This window comes from Triticum aestivum, chromosome 5D, assembly GCF_018294505.1.
Source record: "Triticum aestivum cultivar Chinese Spring chromosome 5D, IWGSC CS RefSeq v2.1, whole genome shotgun sequence".
In the NCBI taxonomy this organism is placed as follows: domain Eukaryota; kingdom Viridiplantae; phylum Streptophyta; class Magnoliopsida; order Poales; family Poaceae; genus Triticum; species Triticum aestivum.
In genome coordinates, this window is record NC_057808.1 from 561,858,957 (window position 1) to 561,871,269 (window position 12,313).

Below are 12,313 nucleotides of genomic sequence, written 5' to 3' on the forward strand. Positions count from 1 at the left end.
CTATGGAACTGGTTCAAGACCTTGGTCTTTGGCATACGCTCTCTTCCCTTTCCTTTTGAGGGTTGTTTAGATTCTGCCAATGCTGGCCTCGCAAAAGTACGGGAGAGCTAAACTTTTCTCAAACACATCACACGTGTATGCAAGTTCACAATTTAGCATGTCAAGGTCTGTGAGTGCCATATCATCCTCTGACATAGTAGGTATCAAGGTTTTCGTTACCAGACGGTAAATTCGGTTAGCGCCCGATAACTGTGAATCTTGATATCTCATGAGAAATCACCCTACCGTGCAAAACATCCTGAATTTTATAATTTGAATGAGCTTTGACTTAATTGTGAATGAGTCTTGTTCAAATGGAAAGAAAATCGTCAAGTAACCACCCGGTATTTTTCAGTTACCGCGGTAACCGGGAATCCGGTGCCCCACGAGATTTGTTTTGCATCCGAAAAATTCAAAACCTTGGTAGGTATTTGCATTACTAATACAAACTTGTCTGAAATCGTCCTACCTAGGCTGGAGATCCGAAATCGTCACTTCATTGTCTGAAACGGGGGTAGACAGTTGGCCGTTGGCCGTAGCATGCCTGACGACGCCAGGTTGTGTGAAGCAGAACGCAGGCCTGGAGGGAGTGCGCATATTCATGGACGTGGAGTGGCTGTCGAGCATGAGCACTACCTCGGACGCATCTGGCCTGGCGCTGGGATCCTCCTGGACGCATAGCAGTCCGATGTGCACACAGTTTAGCGCCTCGCTCTCGGGGTAACGACCGCCCAGGCAGGAATCCACCACCTCTTCCATCGATCCTGCATTCCACTTTTCCCATACCTGCACGTAGATGATAAATTGCAGCTTGTTGGGCACTTGTCTCGACAAATGAGTTAGGTATGTTCTATGTATATATATCACATGCGTCCATGCCTTACATAGCTGAGAAGATATCTGGAGGCGGTATCATAATCTTCCAGTGACCTATTGTTCCTTCGACCAGTCACAATCTCGATAACTATGACCCCGAAGCTGTACATGTCTGACTTGGTAGAGACTTGGCCACAGTACGCGTACTCGGGAGACATGTATCCACTGCATGAATTAATTCCAAATGAAGACTCTAGCTAAAAAGGTTGTCTTCAGTTAATTTGACTAGAACTGTGCGCAATCGACATGTACATACAGTGTACCGACAGGGCGTTTTGTTATATCCATCGACTGATCTTCACCGAAAGCCCTAGACAGACCAAAGTCTGAGATCTTGGGGTTCATATCCAGGTCTAATAAGACGTTGCTTGGCTTCAGGTCACGGTGTATGACTTTTAGACGAGACTCCTCGTGGAGATACAATAGACCTCGAGCAATCCCAGAGATGATCGTGTTTCTTTTCGTCCAGTCCAGTTGGTGTGCCTTCTCAGAATCTGCTACACAGTACACACATGCACCACTGGAACTAAAAACAACAGAATATGCAGACTAGTGGTGTAAAAGTGTAGTAAATTTTAACAAGTGGAGTCGGGAGAATTACTGAAAAGGCTCGTGTGTAGGCTTCCATTAGGCATATATTCGTACACCACCAGTTTCTCTTGCAAGCAAACACCGAGAAGGGGCACCAAATTCTTGTGCTCAAGTCTGTTAGCTAACACTAGCTCATTTTTCAGCTCATCAAACCCTTGAGCTGAGTTCTTTGACAGCCTTTTCACGGCTATTTTCATTCCATTCTGCAATTCGCCCTATGTACATGCAACTATGTTCTTGGATTTAATTAAATAATTCACCAAATTTTCTCTCTGGTCTTGCTAGTATGGTTTTGTATTATCATGTAATGTTCATAACAACTTACAATACATACCTTAAAAACTTCTCCGAATCCTCCCTCTCCCAGTTTATTGTCTATAGAAAAATTGGATGTTGCAGCTCTTAACACTTGCAGACTAATATATTTCATGCCCTCCCTTGCATTATCTGCAACAAGAAACGCAATTCAACTATCCCTCGCCTTCTCTTGATCCCCTTGGACCCTCTTGCTTTTATAAGGAAATATGAGATACCTTGTTGTTCCTTCTTCGCCTTGTTCCTTCTCCTCTGTCGACGAACGCAAGCAAGCACGGCGACTAGGACGAATAGTGTCCCAACAGAAATGGCGACAAACAGGATGGCATGTTGTAATCTCCCCTTTCCTGCATGTTTTGAAGCAATTTATCATCATCGACATTGGTCATTGCAAAACACAATTATTCAATCATTAACATCTTCGAACTGCAGTGCAACGGCCACCGACATGAGAGACAGAAATGGCAGCAGGGGAATCCACATGTGGCCCTGCGGATCACAATGTTGTTCCGCATAAATCAATTGGGCGTAACTGGAAGCTAGTACTACGTTAAACTTGGGGCGCCAGATATATAGTTTTGAATGTTAGGTGCATGTGTAACCTCTGCAGTTAGGTTCACACGGTACTCAAAGCATCCCTCACCTAGGCCAGCCAAAGAAACCTGAATTGGCTGTTTTTAGAATTTTCGTGACTAGACCATTACAAAAGTATACATGGAGATGATATTTGCTTAAACGAGATCGAGTGATCAATTGACATAATACAATCGACGACAAAGCCCGCCGAGATCATTAGACACATTTCAACTATCACGCCAGGGCCATTCCAGTCACCATGCCACGGGCGCCAGGACTGTTGCCATCATGATCATGCATCTAGCCTACCAGATTTGTTTTGTCTATTTTGACTATCCCCATGATGCATATACTTATTATGTCCGGGTTACACGTGTTTGACCCAAACATCTAACCATTTGCATACTCAAGTCCAAGTGTCCAACCGTAGACATATATACATTCAATGCCAATTCCAAAACCTGTGAGATAGATAGATAGTCAGATACGCGATTGACCTGTGAGAAACAGGACCCCCGAGCCGCTCCCGCGAGCGTCCTCGGGGGAAACCCTAGCCGCCGCCTCTCGCCCACCCTCGTCGACTTCTCCCCCCGCCGCCACCGCACAGCGCCGCCGGGCAAAGACCGGCCGGCGTTGGTGGCGGCGGGGATCTTGCCCCTCCTCGCGGTTGGCGTCCGGCGCGGGACGGCGCTGGGCTGGGCGGGGCCTAGCGGCGCGGCGGAGGGCGTGCGGGGTGGCGGCGTCCCTGCCTGGCGGCGGGGCTACTGCGGCTTGAGCCCTCTCCAACGCGCGGCGGCTGCGGCTTCTCTAGTGGCGGCTCGAGGTATCCCGGCGGTGGCTTGGCGGCGTGGCGCGGCGAAGCTCCGGCGATGACTCGGCGGCGGGCTGGAGGGCTTGGCATCGTCCAGTGGTGCTGCCTCCGCGGCGGTTACGGCTTGGGGCCCTGGACCCCGATCCGATCTGGATCTGGGGGTGCCGGGGTCTGGGCCATGGCGGCTGGAGGGGAATCGTCGGGGCTTGTCGGCCTCTAGGCACCATGGGGGTGCCGGCGGCGACGCGTGCCAGGCGTGGTGACACTGCTGGACGTGGTGGTCATCTTCTTCCCGAGATGGCCGGCCAGAGGCTTGGTGATCGGATCTCGAGATCCATCATCTTGTCCCGGCTGCGAGTAGGGGAGACATGGTTGCCGGTGAAAACCGAGCCAATGGCAGGCGATGGCGGCGTTCTCGCCGTTACCTTGATGAAGGCATCGTCGTGTAACTATTGTCGACCCACTCGTGCTGCTCCGGGGGAAACCCTAGGATCTGGTGTTCCAGATCGGACGATGGCGGCACTGCGGTGTCGTTTCTCTCTTGGGAGCATCGTTTGCGGAGCAGCGCTGGAGGTCAGAGGCAGGAGGTGGAGCGGCTTCATCTTGCACGGAGCTTCGGTGGTGATGTCAAGTCATGCCTGACCGACAGGTGCTACGCCTTGTCATGCCTGGTCGGCAGGTGCTACGCACGACAGATCTTCCAAGGACTTCAAGCTGTGTCGGCTGGTGATACTTGGCAGCATGGCGCTGAGGTGTATCAGTGGCGACCGCGACGTGTTCAGCTGTTTGCGCGCAGGGAGGAGGTCTCGTATGGCGCCGTGGTGGCGTCGACGTTAGCTAGACCGAGCAAGGTTGATGCATCAGGACAGTTTTGAAGATGGAGCGGTGGCAGTTGGCGGAGGCGGCATCTGAGTGCACGCCGGACCGGCGAGACCCATGCCTGGCAGGCGTCCTGGATGGGTTCTCAGGTCTTAGATGTTAGGTTTGGCTGCGATGTCTGTTTGGTATTAGGCCCAGGCTATCTACGCCCCTTCATCAGCGGGATAGAGATGATTAGACGGCGGCTTTAGTCTTACTGTTGTATTACTTTGTAAGGTCTTGTGAGAATAATTAATAAAGTGGCCGTATGCATCGCCCAGATGCAGAGGCCGGGGGTCATCCTCCTTTTCTAAAAAAAAAGCCAATTCCAAAAGTTTTTTTCTGTATGGCTAGGCCTGCTGCGTGCAAGATGTGTGGCAAGAGAGGGTCAGATGGTCTAAAATGTACACTGTCAGGGATTTTAGAGTTACCGTAGCACTTTTAGTTCAAGTCCAACAGGGGCGAAGCCAGAATTTTGGCATAGAGGGGGCCAAGTGACAACAATCAAGGAAGAAATGTTTATGTATGCTCAATGTGTTTTTTCTTGTGGGCTGTTTTCATCTTCATGACCATGTGAACCGGCTGTAAAATTGTGCTTTTGGGTTTCAGCTACGTTGGATTGAGGGTGGCCGAAGTGCACCAAACTTCTTAAAAATGATGCACGCACTATTACATCAATAGGTACAACAAAACTGGGCTGGATGGCTGGCCCCTCCCCCCTAGCTCCGCCGTCCAATCCTCACTGCCCCATCACCCGTGTCGAGCACCTCAACAAGGTCTGCCCCATTGCATGAAACAAGGTTTAGAGTGATTCACGACACCTCTGGAAGGTTTGTAGATGCAACAGTCGATATTTCAAGCAAGTGTTGCACGCAATTGGTGAGCTTAGAGGTGAATGATCATGTCACACATTGATGAGACACCTTTGAATATAAGAAGCACAAAATGGCATACATATTTGAAGGTAACCACTTCAAAATGTCTTAGTTATGTTCCAAACATTAGAAGCTCAATTAAACAAGTTTTTTCATATTGACGTAGGATTGTGTGGATGCAACTGATGACGCACATGATGTACCGCTAGAGTCCGGGAGTAGTTTTTGCATCCTTCGGGGGTAGAAAGCCCTACAATAGCCAAAATGTTTTTGTGCCGCATAGATTGTAATCTAAAATTCACCTGTGTCCTAGGTGATTGAGAAGGGCCAGCACATGATGCTCTCGATCGTTCTTTAGCGACTCAACGAAGAGAGGTGATGTTATAACTGTTCCTCTAGGTAATGTTACCTTATTGTGATTGTTATATTACCTTACAGCCCTTAGTTATTCTTATATTATCTTATTGTTGTACTTAGTAGATGTTGGATATGCTTATCATGATCGCTATGTAGGAAAGGTATTTTGGACACTTGGAGCCTTAGGGGCACTCTAGGGAAGATATTTTTAACTCAGAAAAACTATTGGTACTATGGACATGGCAGAATAGATTAGGATACTATCCAATAAATCATTTCAACCATACCCTACACAAGTTAAGCTTGTTCTTGCATGTTGCATTAAGCAAAATTTGGTTCTAGTTTTGGTACCAATGAGATTGTGTTCACTGAGCCAGAAGTGGTTGTAGTCAAGAACATCTATAGTTTTTGTAGACAGTGAACTGCAATAATTTGACTTCGTCCTCAATGCAATGTAATAATCTTAGTTGCAACATTCATCTATCTAAGAGCTCCTTTGGTTAAAGGAAAAGGCGGAAGAAAGTTATAAGAATGTTTTCTCTTTTTTTCTTCCAGGAGAGGCACAATTTTGCTTCTGTGAGAGGCATGCATATGCTTTCGCGGGAAGCATGGGCGTGCCTCTCGAAAACAGAAAATAAAATGTGTTTTTTTCGCGTGAGGCACGGGTTTACTTCTCGTGGAGGCATGAATTTGCTTCCGTGAGAGGCACAGTCGTGCCTATTTCAGAAAGGTAAAAAACTCAAATGATAACGCCCACACGTGTGGCACTTATCAACACGCCCACACGCACTCGATGCCATTCGATCCATTTACACGAATTTTGAAGCAGTTGCCATGTGAGTGGAGAGTCACGTAAGCACCCAGCGTCGTGTGGGTGAACCGCTCCTCGCAGGCATGGCCCAACTCGCAACTACATTGTCCAGCAGGAACTGCATGTTTGTACACTTATAAAGGCCCAGCCCCAGACGTGCACATCAGTGCAAGCCCCGTCCGCAGCCCACGAGGAACGATCGCTCCATAATGATTAATGAATCGCCCATCTCGCCTGATCGCTACCCCTAAAAATCTCGCCTGATCGCTGCTCTCCATCGCTGTTCCCGAGTCTTCGACTTCTCGACTCGACGAACCGTACATCTGGACCTGCGCGGCTGCGTCCGGCCGACGGCGTTCGGAATCTCGGATCATCTAGCCGCAGCCCCCTCCAACCAGTCTATTCTGCTCAGCTCCATTTACTTTTTTTTTCGAATTGAGGAGCCATGCCCTCGATTTCATTTCATATATAATGAAAAGAAACCAATGTTCAGCTCCATTTACACAACCGGCTGGACATGATAGGTAATCTCTAGTTTGTTGTATCATATATTTTTTTCCTAGTTCTTTTGTATCAGCCTAAATAAGTGAATCAGCGATGTTAAAATTCTATTACTTTAGTCAAATTTGTTCCCATGTCCTTATTTCGCAAACATTCACATGAACAATTGATTTAGTCTGTCCAATGTCTTGGTTTTAAATACTACTACTTGATTTATATTTACAAGTCCATGTCCTTCTATTATTGCTGGTGAACAAACAATGACCTCAAATGAACAAAGTCTTCATTAATTGGTACCAACTTTCCAATGAATTCATATTTTATCAAATTTTCTCTCATCATAATATGAATTTTCATATTTTTCATTCTGGTGAATTTGTGGTGTACTTATAACATGCATTGCTATGCGTGGTATTTGGAGTTTTTTTATAGCCACTTAGTTTTAGCCCTAGGCTTTGAGAAATCCTGACTCCGCCTCTGCGGACAGCATCCAGTCCATTAGCGCACGGCTGCCCGTGTTGCTGTGTGGGTGAACTGCTCCTCGCCCACACGGACACCATCTAGTCCATTAGCGCACGGCTGCTCGCGTCGCCGTGTGGGTGAACTGCTCTTCGCCCACACGACGCTCGCACGGTGATAGATGGCAACTACAATTGTGTATATGTGGCAACTAGTTAATTACACACGGCAATTATGTTTGACCATACATGGCAACTATAGTTTGACCACACAGGGTCGTGTGGGCGGGTGTCCATTGTCACATGTGTGACAGTTATCGGCGTCCAAAAAAACGTTGTTCCGATTCGGATTTTTTTTGTGATTTTTTTGTCAAAACCTATCAACATGGGATCTAGTTTTAAAGATCTCGACGCAAAGAATCTAATAGTGAAAATGGTTCGAGATTTGGATGCACAGTTTAAGAGATAAAAACGTTGTATGAAAAAAAAACTCACATTGCGTCACTTGTCGCAACCTAGCTAGGGAGGTGGGAGTGATCTTTGAAAAGAACACTCCTCGATCAGTGATTTCGCTTTCCTGGAGTTGTCTAACATGAAGTTTCCAATTTTATGCTATATAAAAATAGAAGGCTATATGGTACCTTTCCTCGAAAATGCATCTACCATTCTTAAGAAGTTGCTCCCCACTTCTCCCTATTTTCTCACCATGCACATCGTCCACATCAGCGATGTGCCACCTCCCCACTATATCATTTCTCTTTACATGCAGGCTATACATATCAGCAGCCACGTCAACAGTTCCGCCACGTCAACAGTTCTTCACCCACCCAGTCATGAGACATGCAGCATTCCACCGGGTATTAAACTATTAATTGCCTCTCCAACCGGCTATTTAGTTGGGTGGAAGCACTGACGACTACCCCTCCCTCCGGCCTCTCTGTCTTCTCCATAATCCAGTCCGGTATTTAGTTTGGCGGAGGAACTGACGATTACCTCTCCCTCCATAATTGTCTCACGTCACCCTTGCCGGTTGAATTTCCTGGTCACATTCGTCTTCTGCCCCTTTCTCAATGAGTCGTATTCTCCAATACTGTACAATAAAGCAAGTTTCAGCTGCCGAACCAACCCCCACCAATGAGTAGCACTATCGGTCGACAAGACCACAGCGCAGCTGCTCACTCGCCTGATCGCCAGTGTATATCCGGCCGATCTCTCAGCAGGCGATCTCAGGACGCTCACACAGTCCGTCGCGGATACTCAGCGTCACTTGCCTCCGTCCAACTCGATCGGTGACGCCGTCCCATCCTGTGCAACGCTGAGGCATCCGATTCCAGCACGTTGCTTGCTACCGTGTTGAATTGATGGACGCCGGGAGTCTGTGTTGTTGTACGTCGCAGCGGGGCCAGCACACTCGAGTCGTCCACCCTCTTCTCACGTGCTCATCACCATCAACTAATGTCTCGATTGGGACGCCTTACGTGTCGTCGCCAAGCGACACAGTGCATCGCATCATGGTTGACGTCTAGGCGATGAGGCATCCGACGCCAAGGCTTCCAAATCCAGCGTTGTACCGTCGCAGTAGAGCCCGGCGCGTGTGGGGTCGTCCGTCTCTTTTCCTACTCACCACCCTACACTGCCGCCTCTACCCCAACGTCTTCCGCGTGAACGCCAAGCATGGGCACACAGGTGAGCTCCTCTTTTCAATAGACTATTTCCACTGTATTGCCTATTCTATTTGGCCCAGCTGCCTCTTCCTCAGCTAGGTACGTCAGTTTGAATACATGATAATATTTGATTTGTTTAGTCTTGTGGACCTTACAGTTTGATTGATTGGACTATACATATGTCAGGATATGTGGATTCACAAGAGATGTGGCTGTAATAATCGTACAGTACGATTGTTCACTGGTAACAGTGATAGATTTTGGTACTCCTCAAATGAAACAAAAAAACCATGGTGTATATAATGTGATTAAGACCCCTAAGATTCTCTGGATTTTTTGTAGTTTGCACACCTGATAAATTACAACAATTGGATGGGTCCCTATTCTGGATTATTCTTTTGTACCAAGTGTTACTATATGAGCCATTTAGATTTTGGCGTTACTCACTTTATATTGCATTTGGCTATGTTCAGAAAAAACCATGAAGGTCAAGGCATTCAGGAAGATAGGAGCTATTCCAGCTCTTGGGTGTTCCAATATCTTTCTTTTCAATTGTTCAAATCATCGTGCTGATATGCATGTTATAAAACAAAATTCATTGAATGTAAAAAAAATTATCATAAAAGTAATTCCAATCGTTATCATCTCCAAGACAACAAAGTCCCGCAGCAACGCGCGAGGTGTCATCTAGTTATCACAAAAGATCTGCCATTTATGAGAAAAGAAAAAAGGGATTGGAATGAGAAGATGGGGCCTGCCCTGGCCCATACGTTCCTTCATTTTCGATCAAACACCCCCGCATCAGATATTTTCTTTCAACTGCTAATTTTTTTTCCTCCCTAGCAATGCTACATCTAGGTGCGTGTTTCGTAACCTTCCCTCTAATTCTCTCGCCCGTAAACCCCCCCGGGGTGGGCTTTCCCTTCCCTCTACTACCTCTGTCCTGATTATTAGTCCTTCTTGTAGTTTTCTTCAAATTTTGACCTTTGATTTAATGGTCAAAAATTAGTTATATACCCTAAAAGTAACATCATTAGAAATATCTTTCAAATATGAATCCAACAATATAAGTTTTGTAATATACAACTTATAATTTTTTAGTCAAATCTATGGTTAAAGTTGAGCACAAAATACGAAGGAAGCTAATAAACCCGGACCGAGGTAGTATTTCCAATCACAAATTGCTAACTGGCCAGGCACGGTAAAGCATACGTAACAAGCACGTGGATGTTGCATGCTCTTTCTTCCCTCCCCCATACGGCATAAAATACGGAGGTTGATTAATTTACTCACCGACCGAGGAGATCGGCGCCGGCGGTGCAGCAGCCGGAGGCGGAGCGTCGGGCGCCAGGTCATAGTAGGCATATGCTTGAACCCGAAGGCGGCAGTTGAAGTTTTGCGCCGTCCCTCCCTGATATCGGTTGCAGCACGACGGCAAATCTGTCGACAATAATTGCAGACACCGATTGCACTCCTCGCCGCTAAGGTCCCTCATGCACTCCGCGAGACCGTACATCGTCCCATTGGGTGCGTACTCGGCCTCCCCGGTGGCGAACTTGGCCTGCCCAGTGCCTCCGGCGCTGGCCGCCCTTGCCACCAAGCGATTTTTCAGCGAGAAGAACTCCGGCTCATGGCTACTCCGGGCGGAGCTTCCGAGGGTGACGCGCATATCAAGCGAGCGCAACTCGTAGTTGTAGTTGTTGGTGGCGTTGGTGTCGGCGTAGGTGATGAAGCACTTGTCGTACCAGAATACCACGCTCCGGCTGGACGTGCACGTGCCGTAGTCGAGGACGCCTGCTCGCAGGTTCACGAGGCACTCGGACGGTGTGGAATCACCGCGGCACAGGCCACGGACGAAGGCGCGGTCGTGGCCGGCGCCCAAGGAGAGGGAGGCGAAGCCCGTGGGCGCTGCGGCCTGCGGGAGGGCCTCCAGGAGCGTGAGTACGTTGGCGAGGAACGCGCTGTTGTCGTTGTCGGTGGTGCTGGTGCTGCGGAAGGAGAAACAGCGGAGTCTAGGCACTTAGTCTCCGCCTGGGAAGCTGCTATGCTTGCCGCGAATAGGAGGAGCACGAGGGCCAACGCCGGGGACGGCATGGTCGGCATGGCAATGGCTAATGGCTGTGTTCTGAGTGCCGCGCGAATGGCGGGTGTGGTCAGTCGGGATACTTGTAGGCTGTTCGATGGGTAGCCAACGTGGGGACAAAGTTTCTAAAAAAAGGATACGAGAGACAAAGTTTCTATAAAAAAGGGATACAAGAGACAAAGTTTTGAATCATCTTAAAAATGACAACTCAAAAATACTCCCTCCATCCGGTGAAAAGTTTATATATTATGATAAATTATGAAGTGGAGTAAAAATGAATTAGAAAGGTGTAAGTCATCATCTCTCCCCTTTTTAATCACCCAACCCCAATAAGCTAAGTGCATGTAGAAATTAAGAAGACCATGTGTAGAATGTTATTGGTCTTCATTACCGTGTGATGAGAGAGAAATATTTATTTCTATTTTAAAATGCATTGGAAAGGTAGAAGTACATTTTTTTAGACAAATTTTAAATCCAAATATACACTCTTTACCGGATAGAGGAGCCTAAGAGAGTCACCCCACCGACTTATTTATCTCAACACGAAAGCATGGCACCTCACCGTAGAGTTATGAATGGGACAAGATCCATCTCAACATGCAAATCATGCATAGGAAAAGACCCACTACACTCTTCAACCATGTATGAGAAAATGTTTTTCATTCAACTATTTTGTTTATATTCAACAAAAATATTACAACTATACATAATCAAATATAATAGGATATGTATTTTAAATTCTGGTTCCCATCTTATCAGTCAAAATTTTCATCAACAAATTTTCAGAGCAACGCACGGGGTCTCCTCCAATTTATGAATAGCAGAGTAAGCTAAGTATACAAAATTTTACGAGTCCGAAGTAGTCAATGTGGGATACTTCAACGCGTGATTGGGCTACAGCGCGCGTTCTAACCAAGGAGCCTTCCTTTGGCCTTTCGGAAAGAAAAATCGTACAGAGACTGAACTAACGAGCATGACTTTACTCTATGGCCCTTGGCGTATTGTAGAGAAAAATCCCTCGCTGTCGTTGCGTTTGATCTTACTTGAACGCTGCGGGTAGCAATTGCCTGGATAAAAAAAAATCTCATAATTAATAGTATATTGGGTTATAATTTACTACTACATATTACAACATGTTCAACACAGTTAATACAACATATATAGTACCTACACCCTAGCTGAATATTAGTGCACTACTTTCGCTGTCATGGCACCATTATGAGCTAAAGGCCTCCTTTCGTAGCTCAATGATGGCATGAGAGCAACTCCAACGCGCCTTTAGGATGGCGTTTTTGTCCGCTTTTTGTCCGTTTGGGTCGACCGTCCGTTCGGTGTCCGTTCAATTTTTTTTTTGGTCGGCCGTGCGTCCAACGCAAGAGATCCATTTCATGTCCGCTTATAAATTTAAAAGACATGCGGTCATAGATCATGTCAGCAACCATGCCGCCGCCCAAAGTTCATGTCGTCACCATGCTTGCGGCCGACATACAATGCCGGC

At 47.1% G+C, this 12,313-nt stretch overlaps 1 protein-coding gene across 1 annotated transcript; it reads right to left on the bottom strand.

The window, feature by feature from the left end:
- Positions 1-350: 350 nt before the first annotated feature.
- LOC123123920 (putative receptor-like protein kinase At4g00960) lies at positions 351-10,856 on the bottom strand. The gene is made up of 7 exons (XM_044544574.1): positions 10,026-10,856; positions 2,040-2,168; positions 1,841-1,953; positions 1,517-1,721; positions 1,172-1,409; positions 924-1,080; positions 351-825 (listed from the first exon to the last, which is right to left on the bottom strand). The coding sequence occupies exons 1-7, from the start codon at positions 10,399-10,401 to the stop codon at positions 505-507; spliced, it is 1,539 nt and encodes a 512-aa protein (XP_044400509.1). The 5' UTR covers positions 10,402-10,856; the 3' UTR covers positions 351-504.
- Positions 10,857-12,313: the final 1,457 nt, after the last annotated feature.